We start from the raw sequence: 15565 nt of genomic DNA on the forward strand, positions 1-15565 counted from the left end.
CCCCCCCCCCACCTTTTATTCAAATTCTTTTACAAAAGTCCCTGGTTAATGGCCGTAGGCGATAGCCAGATGCAGGGCCGGAAGAATCTGATTCGGCCCCACGAGGTCAGATGCACTCAAAGAAGAAAGGAAAGAGCAACAGCCATGTAATGAATTGCTTATTGACTAAGTAAGATCGGGCTGGACGTGAAAATATATGGCCCTCGGTCATATTGAATGGACGTCGCAGCGCTCGTACCTTAGTTTCCTTCTCATCCGTTTTTCGGTCTCGTCTCGGGCGCTCTCTCCACCATCGAGAAAGCGCGTTGCCTGGTGAGTCGGTACCTCGGCCTCGAGCCAACAATCTTTAGCCGGCCCTTCCATTCAATTATCTATTACTTAAAGGTTGTAACGAGTGCCATTTGCCAATCACCTCACACAAGTCGATCATGATACGATTGATAAAATGGAAATTTAGGACACGGCCGGCGTGAAATTCATGATGCGCCTGTAATGTAAACAACGTGGTTGCAGTTGTTCTTTTAATTACCCAGGTTGAGTGCTTTCTAAGATCCTTAAATTTTATTACGCGCGATCGCGGACCTATAATTTGGGGTGAATCGACCGCGAGAGCCTGGGGTATTAGGAAGGAACATGGAGGTAGAAGTGTAAGAACGTATTTTCCTTCATTAATTTCTTTTTAAATTGGTTTCGATGGCGAAGAAATTCAAGCTGTCAAATGACCGTGAGCTCTTTGATTCGTTTTTTCCTGGACTGGTCGATGATATTGTGAAGGAGAACGAGAATGATCCGGAAACCGGAGAAGCAGCTCGACATATGCGTGAGGTAATATTGAAATTGAAAAGAGGACTGAGTCCTCTATAAACTTAGTCAGCGATCTCTGTGTTTCAAAAGGTCACTATTTGGTGCTAAATAGCAATCAACCCGCCCCGAAAATTAACATAACCCTAAAACATACTGTTATAAATTCTAAAGAAAAGCCAAGAAAGGCCATCAACCTTGTTAGTCCGGCCTTAGACCATGTTGTTAAGATGAAACCTTCATGGTCCAGCCTCAATTACATCAGATAACAAGTGGATTCCTTTTTTGGAGATTTTAATTCGATTTTTCTGTAATTATTGATCGGTGTGTGTTCTTATTTCTGCCAGGTATTGGAATATAATGTTCCCGGAGGTAATTTACAATTCATTCATTTGTCATTTTATGTACCCTAAACTTTGCACCTGATCAGGATCAGCAGGAAATGTCTTGAGAAACCTAGGGTTTTCATATCTGGTTGTAAGGGTATAAGCTTTTTTCTTCTCACCCATCTGGTATTGTAAGCATTGACTGTTTAGTTTCCAGAGACTGTTTTTCAAGGGGATGGAAAATAATGTTGAAAAACCTTAAAATAATTGAGAATTTCCCTTGAGCCAAGCAACTAAAACTATCACAGGATTGAGTTAAGCAAAGATTATTACAGACGTGACTGTCCTCAATGATTTCTGTTGGAATACTCCCCATCACAATCTCCCCCTCCCTACCACCCTTGCAAGTTCTCCCACTGAAGTAAAACAAGTTCCCCCCTCATTTTTAACAGTTTTTCCTGGCCACCTTTGTTTGTTTGCCCCCAAATGTTTCACCTTGTTACAGCAGAACATATTCCTTTTTTGTAAAAATTGTAACATATTTTGGTCAACTTGCAATTTCATAGCAAAATCATGAAAAAGTTCAATCAACATGCAAATTGTAAGGCATGTCTACTGGATGAGTAAGGCTAAGCTGTTACATTGCATTTACCCCTCAAATACTATAAGAATTTTTTTGTATATAAGTTGTCCTTTTAAATTGTTTCTGTCTGTTTTTTGTTGTTGTTGTTGTTGTTCCTTTTCTTTTAAAGAAGGAGAAAAATAAGAATTATTGAGGATTTCCTTTTATTGATGTGAAGCAACATTGCGTTTTTCTCAAATACCTTATGTAGGAAAAAAGAATCGTGGCCTTTCTGTGATTGGATCATTACGGCACCTTATTAGTCCTGATAAGCTAACAGAGACAGATGAGAAGAATGCAATTATACTTGGTTGGTGTGTAGAGTGGGTGAGTTTGAAAAATTCACTTGTTTTGAATTAAGGGTCTTTTGCTATGATGTTTTTTCTGTTTCCATAGATTTCAGGGTTCCACATGCATGTTTGGTCAAATTGGTATAATGTGAAACTGAATTATATATCCTAGTAGTATTTGGCTATTTATAAAAAAAAAAGCTGACTGACAAGTTTTAGTGACTTGACACAAACACTGGTAAACCTGATACAACAATAAACTCACTAGGCTCTGTTTGCTGATTGTTTTATAGTTACAAGCCTTCTTCCTGGTTGCCGATGATATCATGGATGAATCATTGACAAGACGAGGCAAGCTTTGCTGGTACAGAAAGGTGATTTTCGATCAAGTATAAAGGAAACTTGTTTCAAGAGAAACAAGTCCTTCTGGTTTGCCTATTGAGATAAGGGGAAACCTTTGTTGCTTTGTGGTTAGTGGACTAAAGACCTCAAATTGAGAGGTCTGGATGTAAACTCTGGTCAGGGTCAATCACATTGTGTGTGGGTACAAAACACCCAACTCTTAAGCCTGGTTTTGCTAGCAAGACAAGCAAAAGGGCAAGCACAAATTCACACATATCACATATTCACAAATTATCATCATCACAGCAGTCCATTAGGGGCAACAGTGACTGTGTGGACCTTGTTAACCTGGGCAACCATTTCATGAAACTGCTTGCAAAGTGTTTAATTACCCCTGGCTTTTGCTGGACTAGGGGCACATTCTTGACAGATATTATCAGTGGCAAGGACAGACTGACTCCAGTATCTGTTGCAGTGACTGACCAGATGATTGGTTTGTTTATCTCTGCTCTTTGTGTATTGCATGTCATAATGCACTGACTGGCAAAATTACATCATGGACCTTTCGACAGATGTGTTGATCATCTACCAGAATGTCCAGACTCACCCTGTGTAACTGGGAGTGGTCCACCTCAAACATTAAGACAGATATTGTTTTTAGCTCTGTCAGGATGCCCAGTTTCACCCTCCACGCCCTCTAAGGGGCAGGTTTGCCGGTTGAATCCCTGACTTCCTGTCCTGTGACACAGGTAGTACCGGTTTTCATGGTTATTCAGTAGCAAGCAAACCAATGCTTGACCTAACATGAGATATGTCAAAGGAAAACTAAAATTACTTAAGTCTAGAGCTAGATCTTTCTGTTTGGGTTTTCTTATACCCAAGGTCACATGACCAGTTTTCCTAATTTGTTGAAGTTTGAGATTAGAAAAACAGCCATCTTGATCTTTTTCCTTACTCTTTTTTGGACTTTGGACTAATACATTGCAACTAGTACAATAAAAGCAACAATTTCTGATCTTTGTTCTTGTTCTTGTTCTTAGGCTTGTGTTTATGTTTACATCAAGGCCATTTCACAGTGAAATATGAACTGTTGTGCTTGTGTTAACTTTATGCTTGCATTTGTGCTTGTGTTGCTAGTGAAAACCAGGCTTTCTAATTTGTCCTTCCACCCCAGTGAACTGTCAAACTGAAAATAATAACTGGGTAGCGACTATTTGCTTCTAACTGTAGAGAGGGGTGAGGTCTGCTGGAGATATTGTCCTTCTTGCCCAAAGGCCAACTTCACAAATATGAAAGTGCTCTTTGCATGAAGGAATGCTACTTGAGAAGCAGTGAAAATAAGATGTGAAAAAAAATTCAAGCCTGCATCTGTGATACCAAAGCAGTGCTCTACCAACAGAGCTAACAAGCCAACTGGGAGCTGGTCACTATGTTGGTTCCAAATAAACCCATTAAGTGATGAGTAAATAACTGTGAATATTGTGTGAACAATAGACAAAGATGTGAATATGAAAGCGATTTTCACCAACTTCAATAGACTTTATTTCAAGGTTGCAATAATGTCCTTATTTGTTACCTGATCCTAGACTTGACTGTTAAGGAGTTCCTTTTTTCTTCTTCTCTTTTTTGGTTACTGTGCGAGATAATTATTGTTTTTCTTTTTTCTCTGTGTAGACTGGAATTGGGAATATTGCTGTCAATGACTTTCTCCTCATAGAAGCCACAATATACAAACTGCTAAAGAAACATGTATACCAAGAGCCATATTATGTTGATGTTTTAAATTTATTTCATGAGGTTAGTACTGAGATCACTCAATACAGGTTTAAAAATGTTAAACACAAACTAGAGATGTGTTTAAAGACTGTACATAATTATGGATAAAACCTGAAAAGTGAGTAAGTACCTTAATAAATAAATTCCAGTTAAAGTGCAGTTGAAGTAATGTTTGTTGCAAAACAGAATGTCATTTCCTTAAAATACTGATATTAAACTTTTGAAGAGAGTAACTTTGTGGGTGTGCTTTTGCAGTAATTCAGTTTGAAGAAGCTTGTTTTTCTCACTGGCAGACATTTTTATCATGGGTAATTGAATCAATGGCTGACATTTTTTTGTGGATCTGCTTCTAAGGTTACTTATCAAACTGCAACTGGACAAACATTAGACCTTATCACCAAGCCTGGCACAAATTTTGAGAATTTTACCATGGAAAGGTATTGTAGCCACTTTATGACTGAAATTAGGATTCAATGCCAAAATTGCAAACAATGCTAAAACTGAAAACTTACAGAGAATATAAAAGATCCTATCTTAACACAAAGATTTTGAAGACATCAAATGACAGGAGTTATGTTTGCCATTTGCTAAAATGCAGCCAAAGGAAAAGTAGACAAAGAACAGAATACAATTTTTATTAGGACGGTTGCTTGAACATAATTAATTAGTGCTGGGTACAGGTAAGAAGATATGGTGAAAGCAATGATGTAAACATCAGAGTAGCAGTTTATAATGGAAGCTCCCTAACAGTACACCATCTTTTACTTAGTGTTCACATTGTTGCAGTTGATGTCAATGGGTTCATTGTGATTTAGTCAATTATTTTGTATGCTTTTAGTTTGTGCTAAAATTATACAAAATCAGTCCATCTTTTTGCCATGTGTCTCCTTCAAGTTCCATTTGTTTACTTAATTTGTATTTTTTTTGCCTTAAGTTTTGTCATCTGTTGCCAGTTTTGTTTCACATACTAATTAGGTGTTTATCACTTCCTTTATAAGTGAAGTTTAATGTTTTGAAATCAAGAATCTGTGGCTTTGCTATCGTGTCTCTGCACACAGATTGTGACTGAATGAATTGGTAGGAAATCACTTCCTTTATAAGTGAAGTTTAATGTTTTGAAATCAAGAATCTGTGGCTTTGCTGTCGTGTCTCTGCACACAGATTGTGACTGAATGAATTGGTAGGAAATCACTTCCTTTATAAGTGAAGTTTAATGTTTTGAAATCAAGAATCTGTGGCTTTGCTGTCGTGTCTCTGCACACAGATTGTGACTGAATGAATTGGTAGGAAATCACTTCCTTTATAAGTGAAGTTTAATGTTTTGAAATCAAGAATCTGTGGCTTTGCTGTTGTGTCTCTGCACACAGATTGTGACTGAATGAATGGTAGGAAAATAAACAATGGAAAGATAGGAGGGGCCCATGCCACCCCTCCAGGCTAGGTTACTAAGCACTTCATCCTTTTTTCAGATACAAAGCTATTGTGAAATACAAGACAGCATACTATTCATTTTATTTGCCAGTTGCACTGGCAATGTATATGGTGAGGATTCAAAAAGTAGCTTTATTGTCGTGAAATTTCTGATATCAACTTATTCAAACATGGCCTCCATTTTAAACCATAAATGTTAGCTTTGATATTAACATCTGTGACTGGAAAGGACTATTTTTTCTAAGTGGTTAACTTTCTGTATTTGTAGGCAGGTATAAAGGACATAACATCTCATGAAAATGCCAAAGAAATTTTACTAGTGATGGGGGAATTTTTTCAAATTCAGGTGAGGCATTTTGCATCAATTCTATATGAAAGGGAACAGTCATTCAAGCCCCCCCCCCCCCCCCCGCCCCACAAGTGGAGATAAATTGGTCCAGTGATTAGAACAATGAATTCTGCTTTAGAAGATCCTGGTTCCAAAGCCCAGGGTGCCATCCTTTTTTGTGTTCTTGAACAAGAATTTGACTCTTATATAGCATCTCTCCGCCCTGGAGTAACTACAAGGTAACTACAACAACAAAATGAACAAGGAAATGTGATGGAGGATCTCTCTTAAATGCTTCAAGATCTTCACTTGATGGACGAAAATGATTTATTGATGAAAGTAAATTTAGGAGCAGAAATACTTAAAAAACGAAGAGTTTGGACTTTTGCTACCTTACATGTACATCAACTTTGATGTTCACAGGATGACTACTTGGACTGCTATGGGGACCCAGCGGTTACAGGAAAAGTAGGCACAGATATTGAAGAAGAAAAGTGCTCTTGGCTGATTATTCAAGCTCTTCAAAGGATATCTACAGACCAGATGCAAATTTTAAAGGTGCAAGAGCTATTAATGTAATCAAATATATATGTATGTATTTTTTTTCCAAAATACGTTTTTGAGTTCACGAGCAGTTAAGTAGCTGCTGTTGTTCAGCAGCCCACCCTCCCTTTCCCCTGTTTTTGCCTTCCACTGATCTAATCACTGTCTGTGGATACTCCAATCACTTATCTTGCATTTACTTTACGGCTAAACGTGTTTAAAGCAGTGTTTAAACTTGAGCTGGTGTTCGACGAAATCTATGTGTGCGCTTCATGTGGTTTCCGCTTCCAACCTACGATTCATTCATTTTTTGGACCTTTGATATACCCTACTTTTAAATACTTATATCGACCAGCTACTTTGCTAGTATTCTCATTTTATTAATTTTCAGATTATGTAATGACTTGTAGGATGAGATAAGATTTTTCACATTCAGAACAAAAAGCCTAACCCTAATGGCTGCCTTCTCTCCTAGAGATTTCCATTGTACACAGCAGGCACTCGTAATAAGAAACAGGAATTTAACTTTGTTTTGTTTTGGATTCTTTTTTCTCCAGGATAATTACGGTAAAAAAGATTCTGCGTCCTCCGAGAAGGTGTGCAGCTCGCCTTCTAATTTTATTAATCTTCATATTATGTAATGACTTGCAGGATGAGCTTAAATTTATTAAAACCCCACCCCTATTCCCTGCTTTCCCTCCAAGAGATTTTTATTCCACAAGTTTGACACTCGAAATAAGAAACAGGCATTTACCGGTAAACCTGTTCTATTTCGGTCACTTTTTTTTCGAGGAGAATTACAGTGGAACGAATTCTGCGTCATCCGAGAAGGTTGAGATTTAATTAATTTTCAGCTCATGTAATGACTTGCAGGATAAGCTAAGATTTATTAGTATCGGTAATAACATGATTTCGAGTGTAATTTCAATTGTTGTTGATTAGCACGATTAAATTTTTCAAAGACAACAAAATTGTGCCTATTTACATCAAATTGCTCGCGAAATGATTCTATTTCTTATTAATAAATTACTTGAAAAAAAGTATCACGGAAAGTCAAAACAGACGAAATTTTGACAGCGCACGCGCTATTTGTAAATTGCACTTGTGTTACAACTTTGCACCCGTGTTATTTGAAAAATGCACTCGTTTTCAGCCAATCAGAAGAGTGTGAATTTTTATGTGAAGTATTACAATTAGAACAAAAGTCTATCTTCTCTCTAGATTTTTATTGTACACGACAAGCACTCGTGATGAGAAACTGGAATATAACTCTGTTGTATTTTGTTTACTTTTTTCCAGGAGGATAAAAGTAAAAAAGATTCATCCAAGGTGAAAAAATTATACCATGAGCTCAACTTGAAGCAGGTATTTAAGGAATACGAAGAGGAAAGTTACAAGAACATTGTAGAACTTATATCGCAGAAATCTGGCAACCTGCCTGAAGGATTATTTCTAGAATTTGTGAAGAAAATTTACAAGCGGAATAAATGAGCAATTGTGCTCCAAACAAGGTTCATTATTATTGAGCGACCACTACACTGTCATTTTGACTGACAGTAATACCGGCAGAAGAAGACATAGGTGTGCTGGTAACAATTTCTCGCTTCCACCTTCAATTAGCTGTGGGAAAGTTTAGCGAGATGAACGCGCGGCTGAAGAGTAATGAGACTTTGCCTCAAAATGCAATTGCACGTGTCATATTATGGAAGCACGGCTGTGCGGACGTGGAGATTTACATGATAAGCTGAATTGTATACACGAGTTTTGATTAGTTCTTAAGGTCTATTGGAGACAGAAGTATAGATGACGTTACTTTTAATGATGTTTTACGTCTTTACTGTAGAAAATAAATGGACTCTATGTTGCCGTGGCTCTGTTTAGTAACTGATCACGAAGCACATTAAAATTTGTTAAGAAAATCAGTGACACACTCAGCTGCGCATTGTGTGCCAGTTTCTTTCTTCCTTTATTTAGCGGTCACCCCACCATTCCCCGTGCGTAGCTGCTTAATACAGGTTTGACTGTAAGTTGCATAGTAATCCTTCTCTTTTCTTGTCTTGATTCTTTGTCGAGTTTTATCCTCTTTCATTATCTGCATAAAGAAGCGCCCGTGAATTAAATTTAAAAAAAGAGCGGAAAGAAATTCATAAACGTTTACAGATGTTTTAATGCTTTAAATAATACAAGCAGTGAACAAGAGTTGTTTGAAAAAGAAAAGCTGTTACCGTTTATCCTTTTCCGTGTTTTCAATATTTCAAACTGTCCAAATTGAAACTGTCCCAGAACGCCGTAAACAACAGTGGCTTCAAAATTGGAAAGTCAGACACTTAAATAATACTTCGTGTAAAATACCAGTTCCTTTCCTATCTATGTGCATACGATCGATGTTAGCCCCCATACCGACCTGTTCGTGAGATGGACTAACTATAAATACTTTTAGTGGAGATCGCATATTCTAGATCTAGGCCTGGGTTAGGAACATACATCTCTGTCCCTCGAGTTTTCTTAGCTCAATTTTATCGTGCTCTCAGTTTAAGTATCGTTATCTATCTCGTACTTATACCACGTGATTCAGTCATGCCTATAGTTAATACACTAACATAAGGAATTTTACGTGAGTTATGAGTCTTGAGTGTTTGATCACTAAACAATTTAGTTCACGGTTCTTCAACTGTGACATTGCCAAGAGTAAGATTTTTGAATACAGATCAGTTAAGAACAGAACCATTAGGTACGCTGCAATTTGTTATTTCGGAAGCCCTTAGCCTGATTTTACTCTGAATTCTTTTGGCACTTTTGGTCTTTCCTTATAAAAGCTTTACAATGCTCAATCGAAAAGTGCTCCAACATAACAGCTAACATCAAACATTTAGGCCAGCCAACAGTTAAACTTTCGCTGTAACAGTGTAATACATCAAACCTTGTCAAAGCCCTCCTCCCCACTCCATTTAAAGCACACACCCTAGTTCTAAAATTATGATGTCAACAGCAAAGTTTCCAGATTCTGCAAATCTTACTCTGGAATTTTCTAGACCCTGCAAGCATACGTCAGATTCTTATAGAACCTACTTATAACTTTCTTCTACGGGGCCCTTAAAGGACATGCGATGTTTTTCGATGGCAAGTCCTATGGTCTCTAAGAAAAATGTACAGAACCACTCCAAGTATTTTTTAAGAAGTTGCAAAAAGCGGTAGAGCACGGTGGCTTAATAGGGACATGCGGGCTTTTCTTATTAACTTATCATATGCAACAGGGCATATGCGATTATCATTCTAGAAGACTTTCATAGGCACACATTCAAAGTATTAGCGCTCATCCTGTCAGCCTCTCAATGTTTGAAATTTCCTTGGGATCTTGAAAGATCTTGAAATGCCCTCTAAATCTCCTCTCAAGTGTTATGAATAAATTAGAAAAGAGGAAAAGGTTTATGTTGTCAAGTCTACTTGCGATAAAACAAGTAACTGTCTTAACTTTATGGCAAACACCAGTCAACCTATAAACTTACCTCTTATTTTAATATATTTTATCAAACAACTGAGTAAATAAGTGAATAAATAAATGACATGTTTTCCAAATAACTGGCCAAAAGGAACGTTTCAACGAAATATCTTTTCATATTTTGGTATCTGTTTTAGTGCTATGCCGTGCGTATGGTGCACTCACTAATATTAGGAATTTACATCACACGAGTTATGATTTTAGGCTTTGTAAGAGTTGATTACTGACCAATGTAGTTCACGGCTCTTCAACTGCAACATTGCCATGAGCTGTGTCAACTTTTTGGCAATCACCGGTCATTTTATAAAAAAACTAGGTAAATAGGTGAATAAATAAAGGAATGAAATATTTTCTAAATAACTGGCTTACTAACAGTTTTGGTACCTATTTTAGTACTATGCCATGCATACGGTACATTCACTAATGTTAGGAATTTACAGCACGCGAGTTATGATTTTAGGCTGTGCGAGAGTTTTGATCACTGACTAATGTAGTTCACGGCTCTTCAACTGCAACATTGCCACGAGTAACATTTTTGAATACAAACCAGTTAATAACAGAACCATAAGGTACGCTGCAATTTGTGTACTGAGCGGCAATGTCGCTTTCGGACAGAACTTTATCCCACATGTTGACACTTGCCAATCGGCCATGAAGAGTTTGGTTACGATCAAAGCCTCCGCCAATAGAGTCTTGCTCTTGTCCAAGCACCAGGAAGCCGCCAGCCTTAAGAGTGTAATTCTTGGAAGCAATATTCGTTACCTGTTCTGTAAATTGACCATCTTTATAGAGTTTTGCTACCCCTTGAGTGTTTTCCCAGGTGAGACACAGGTGTTGCCAGGTATCATCGTAGAGATTTGTCGAGATAAAACTGAAAAAACAAAACAAAACAAAACAATAAACAAAACAAACGAACAAAAAAACAAAAACAAAAAAAAACAGGACAAAACAAAAAGCAAATAATACTAAATATATTTGATCATTCAAGACCCTCCTTTCTCATTGTCGCCAAGTCAGTCAAGAGAGTTATTCAGTCTGTGAATCCGTAGTCAGTCAGTTTATAGTAATATGTAAGTAGCCTGTCAGTCAGTCAGTCAATCAATCGTTTATCAATGACTTAATCGTTCATACATTCAAGCTTCGATTTGCTCATTGTTTTCATTCATTCAGTCAATCTCTTATTCATGCAATTACTCATAAAATAGAGACCTTACTCACAGTAGAGTCTCTGTGGCTCAGAGCGCGGAATCCGAAGGTCTGAGGCTCGATTCCTCATGGGAACTCAGAATTTTTTCTTTGTCCCACGCTCGTGACAAGACGAAAAGGATCTTTCTCTCTTATAAGATGTTTAAATCAAAGTATCATCTGAGCTACTATTTTGAAAGCCGAGTCGGTCAAGAAACCCCATCCTTTTATGGGTAGAACCGTGAAAAAGCGAGTCCTCGTCACTTGAAAGACGACTCTTGAGCCCCATTGAGCATAGTGATCTAAATCACATTACAAAAAAAAAAGGACCCGAATAGTTATTTGGAGAGCGCAAGGAAATGCGTCTAGATTTGTTTTGGTCAAAGATTAACATATTTGGTATTTAAGTCATGGCAAGAAAAGAGAAAGAAGTTTAACGCTTTCCGTTTGCTTGTAACTTTCTCTCTCCAAGCGTTAGGAAGAAGTCGATCGTACCATTTTCTGTATAATAACTTATTGTGATTCGAATAAGAAATTATTCAACTGACTTCTAAAAAATATAGGCAGAATTACCGGAACCACTAGTTGCCGACACAAAATTGTGTTCGTGTTGGCAAAATCTCGACAACCATGTCATTGCTATCTTCACTGGCATAGCTGACGACCATCTGCTTCCCTTGGTCTTGAACAAGTTTGATAAAAAAACACAACGACAACTGGCTGAGATCTGAAGTTATGGCTGGATTCTTCATGGCGTAATTTTCTGTAGAACGCAGCTCCGGAAACACCATAAGGTACTCTACAACAGAGGAAATAAATTTTTAGTTTGAGCAACTGCGCTTTCTTCATAGAATTTTCTTATTTAGAAGTATGCACTATTTGTATAAATGTTCTAGCGTTCTTCAAAAATACCGCACAGTGTTCAATTGAAAGAAAAATAGAACCCATCCCGTCTTGTTGCCAAGTTTTGAACGACCCGCAGTCCTATCTAGGTGACTCATAGTCTGCCCCTGCTTTCTTCGTAAGGAAGCTGGTTCGGGCTGTATCCTTATCAAATGTCTAAGGTCATAATGTAATTATTAACAAAGTAGAATATGAAGATCGTCGTATAGATGTAAGCAACATAGAATAAGACTCAATCCCGTCTTGTTGCCAATTTTTGAACGACCCACAGTTCTATCCAGGTAACTTGTAACTTGCCACCCCCCCCCCCCCTTTCTTTGCAAGGTAGCTGGTTCTGGCTACGCTCTCATCAACTATCTAAGGCCATAATGTAATTAATTATTAACAATGTGAAATATGAAGATCGTCGCATAGATGTCATGGTTATTGCATAGGGTGAAGAAGTCAAAACACGAAGTTACTAGTGAATAGAATGTCGGACGCGTCTCTTAGCTCATTCACCTCTTTTGTGTTTGGGTGTGTGTGTGCGTGTGCGCGAATTTCGTTGGACTTCGTGAAGGGGAAGTCGCTCTTGTAGGGCTTTTAATATATATTCGGTATAGGTGTCTCGGAAAGCTGCTTCAAGCTATCTTAACTCGAAGGTGCAATATTAACTGACCTATTTTGCATCTCTGTTTTCCTTCTGGTCCTGATGAACAGCTGCAGTCATTGTCAACTGATATAAAAAGAACAGAGAAAATGAATAATAATGGAGAAAAAATTATGTTTGCAAAAATAAGTCAGTGTGAAGTCAGATGACAATGAATGATGGCTCAGTAGGAATCAGATACAACAAGCATGCGCACGAAATATTTTTGAGAACATTATTCTAGAAACCAAAACTTTACCTTTTTCGCAGTGGCTTCCTGTGTATGCTTTCGCACAGCGACACTTATAGCTGTTTGTCCGGTACAGAGGTACACAAGTACCATCATTTTGACAGGGCAACTTCGAGCAAGGAGACTAAAAACCGAGAAAATCAATACTTCCTTTATAAAAACCAGTTAAACAAACTTCGATGACGGATCGATATACGACCTAAAAATGGCTTGCAAGGAATGAAAAAAAGGAGATAAAGTCATAAAGAGATATATTAACGTTGAAAAGTTGAATAAGATTTGCTCAAACGATTGCAACCGATTTTAGTTATTATCAGGATAAAATAATAATAATAATAAAAAAATGATGATAAAGATAAAGTAGGAAAAGAAGAAGAATTCTACCACAATACTGTAGTGATACCAAAGCTGGTTGGTGATGAACTTGTCTGAATGGGTGTAATGGTCAAATGGAAGCAGTTCACATAGCAGATTGTCAATGTTATCATCCAAATCTGCCAGGTTGAAGGACAAACATGGATCCTTCTGGAGACACTTGAACGCGCACTCAAAGGAGTCTTGGACCAGTTCTGTACCAACAGTTGTGATGTTCAAATAGTAACCTTTGTGAGCAAGAAAATTGGTAAAGACAAACCCAACGTCTGGCGTATTTCCTGTGTTTGATAAAGAAGTGAAGATGACCAATTAAAATTTTTTTGGCATATATTTTCTTTAAAACATGATGTAGATATCAGGAAATAAAGCAGAAAGGAACGCGAGTATCACTGCAACGAAAGAAAGATGATACCTTTTGAAGTCTTCACAGAGCTCGCCAATACAACAAGAGCAAGAAGACAGGCAGATAAATGGAAAAAAGCCATCTTATTCTCGTAGCTTAAAGAGAAATGATTTTCATGGCGGTACGCGATTTCGCAATGCCACAGACATGCAACATTAAGCTTTTACATGGGCTTTGTAAACATAAACACGATATCTTGTTATCAATTATTAATTTGGTTTCCTTTTTTAGGCCTTTTGCCTCCTGATTTGCTCCTGTTTGTCGTCCTCTGTAAATGTTTTCTCGCGTCCCTAGGTTTCTTTATTTTTCTTTCTAGGTCTATTATTTAAGAGTGTTTTTTTTTTTTTTGACATGGAAATTCATGAGAAAAATAACGTAACATGGCACCCTATGAAGCCATGCACTGAATGAGGAAGTTTCGAGATGATATGTTGGATAGTTGAGCTACGAGGTCAGTTTTTAAATCGATTTTTTTAAGCTATTGTTTTAAGAGAAAGCTTTGAAAATATATTTTGACCGGTGTTCCGAGAACAACCGGTTTTTAACAGGTTATCCGAGAAGTTGTGCAGGTCGTCTTCTAATTTTTTAAATCTTCATATTATGTTATAACTGGCAGGATGAGCTTAAATTTATTAAAACCCCACCCGTATTCCCTGCCTTCCTTCCAAGATATTTTTATTCTACACGTTTGACACTCGAAATAAGAAACAGGCATTTACCGGTAAACCTGTTCTATTTTGGTCACTTTTTGAGGAGAATTAATCATCCAAGGAGGTTGAAATTTTATTAATTTTCAGCTCATGTAATGACTTGCAGGATAAGCTAAGATTTATTAGTATTGGTAATAAGATGATTTGGAGTGCAATTTCAGTCGTTGGTGAAAAGCACCATTGAATTTTTCAAAGACAAAAAAATTGTGCCTATTTACATCAAATTGCACGAGAAATGATTTTATTTCTTATTAATAAATTACTTGAAAAAAGTATCACAAAAAGTCAAAACAGACGAAATTTTGACAGCGCGCGCGCTATTTGTAATTTGCACTCATGTTACAACTTTGCACCCGTGTTATTTGAAAAATGGACTCGTTTTCAGCCAATCAGTGTAAATGTTTCATGTACATTATTCCAATTAGAATAAAAATCTATCTTCTCTCCAGAGATTTTTGTTGAACACGACAAGCATTCATATTGAGAAACTGGAATGTATTTTGATTACTTTTTTTCAGGAGGATAAAAGTAAAAAAGATTCATCCAAGGTGAAAAAATTATACCATGAGCTCAACTTGAAGCAGGTATTTAAGGACTACGAAAAGGAAAGTTACAAGAACATTTTAGAACTTATATCGCAGAAATCTGGCAACCTGCCTGAAGGATTATTTCTAGAATTTGTGAAGAAAATTTACAAGCGGAATAAATGAGCAATTGTGCTTCAAACAAGATTCATTATTATTGAGCGACCACTACACTGTCATTTTGACTGACAGTAATACCGGCAGAAGAAGACATAGGTGTGCTGGTAACAATTTCTCGCTTCCACCTTCAATTAGCTGTGGGAAAGTTTAGCGAGATGAACGCGCGGCTGAAGAGTAATGAGACTTTGCCTCAAAATGTAATTGCACGTGTCATATTATGGAAGCACGGCTGTGCGGATGTGGAGATTTACATGATAAGCTGAATTGTATGCACGAGTTTTGATTAGTTCTTAAGGTCTATTGGAGACAGAAGTATATAGATGACGTTACTTTTAATGATGTTTTACGTCTTTACTGTAGAAAATAAATGGACTCTATGTTGCCGTGGCTCTGTTTAGTAACTGATCATGAAGCACATTAAAATTTGTTAAGAAAATCAGTGACACACT

The 15565-nt window shown here is 37.3% G+C and overlaps 2 protein-coding genes across 3 annotated transcripts; one reads left to right on the forward strand and one right to left on the reverse strand.

Annotated features, from left to right (window-relative positions):
• Positions 1-602: 602 nt before the first annotated feature.
• LOC113666464 (farnesyl pyrophosphate synthase) lies at positions 603-15552 on the forward strand. Of its 2 annotated transcripts, none has more exons than XM_089201861.1 (11): positions 603-825; positions 1149-1173; positions 1961-2076; positions 2333-2413; positions 4056-4178; positions 4512-4594; positions 5627-5699; positions 5857-5934; positions 6340-6474; positions 7017-7055; positions 14931-15552. In XM_089201861.1, the coding sequence occupies exons 1-11, from the start codon at positions 694-696 to the stop codon at positions 15120-15122; spliced, it is 1077 nt and encodes a 358-aa protein (XP_089057987.1). In that variant the 5' UTR covers positions 603-693; the 3' UTR covers positions 15123-15552. The 2 variants fall into 2 exon arrangements, with proteins under 2 accessions (XP_089057987.1, XP_089057986.1); XM_089201860.1 differs by lacking the exon at positions 14931-15552 and adding an exon at positions 7759-8393.
• On the reverse strand, positions 8603-13924 carry LOC149049221 (uncharacterized). The gene is made up of 6 exons (XM_089201862.1): positions 13712-13924; positions 13309-13577; positions 12934-13048; positions 12705-12761; positions 11717-11942; positions 8603-10829 (listed from the first exon to the last, which is right to left on the reverse strand). The coding sequence occupies exons 1-5, from the start codon at positions 13782-13784 to the stop codon at positions 11725-11727; spliced, it is 732 nt and encodes a 243-aa protein (XP_089057988.1). The 5' UTR covers positions 13785-13924; the 3' UTR covers positions 8603-10829; positions 11717-11724.
• Positions 15553-15565: the final 13 nt, after the last annotated feature.

Source organism: Pocillopora damicornis, chromosome 3, assembly GCF_964200805.1.
Source record: "Pocillopora damicornis chromosome 3, jaPocDami1.2, whole genome shotgun sequence".
In the NCBI taxonomy this organism is placed as follows: Eukaryota; Metazoa; Cnidaria; class Anthozoa; order Scleractinia; family Pocilloporidae; genus Pocillopora; species Pocillopora damicornis.

Coding starts and splice junctions, on each gene's coding strand:
- LOC113666464 (XM_089201861.1), top strand. CDS start 694: ATGGCGAAGAAATTCAAGCTGTCAAATGACCGTGAGCTCTTTGATTCG. Junction 2,077..2,332: donor TTGGTTGGTGTGTAGAGTGG/GTGAGTTTGAAA, acceptor ATTGTTTTATAG/TTACAAGCCTTCTTCCTGGT. Junction 6,475..7,016: donor ACCAGATGCAAATTTTAAAG/GTGCAAGAGCTA, acceptor TTTTTTCTCCAG/GATAATTACGGTAAAAAAGA.
- LOC149049221 (XM_089201862.1), bottom strand. CDS start 13,784: ATGGCTTTTTTCCATTTATCTGCCTGTCTTCTTGCTCTTGTTGTATTG. Junction 13,578..13,711: donor CTCTGTGAAGACTTCAAAAG/GTATCATCTTTC, acceptor TATCAAACACAG/GAAATACGCCAGACGTTGGG. Junction 13,049..13,308: donor GGTATCACTACAGTATTGTG/GTAGAATTCTTC, acceptor CTCGGTTTTTAG/TCTCCTTGCTCGAAGTTGCC.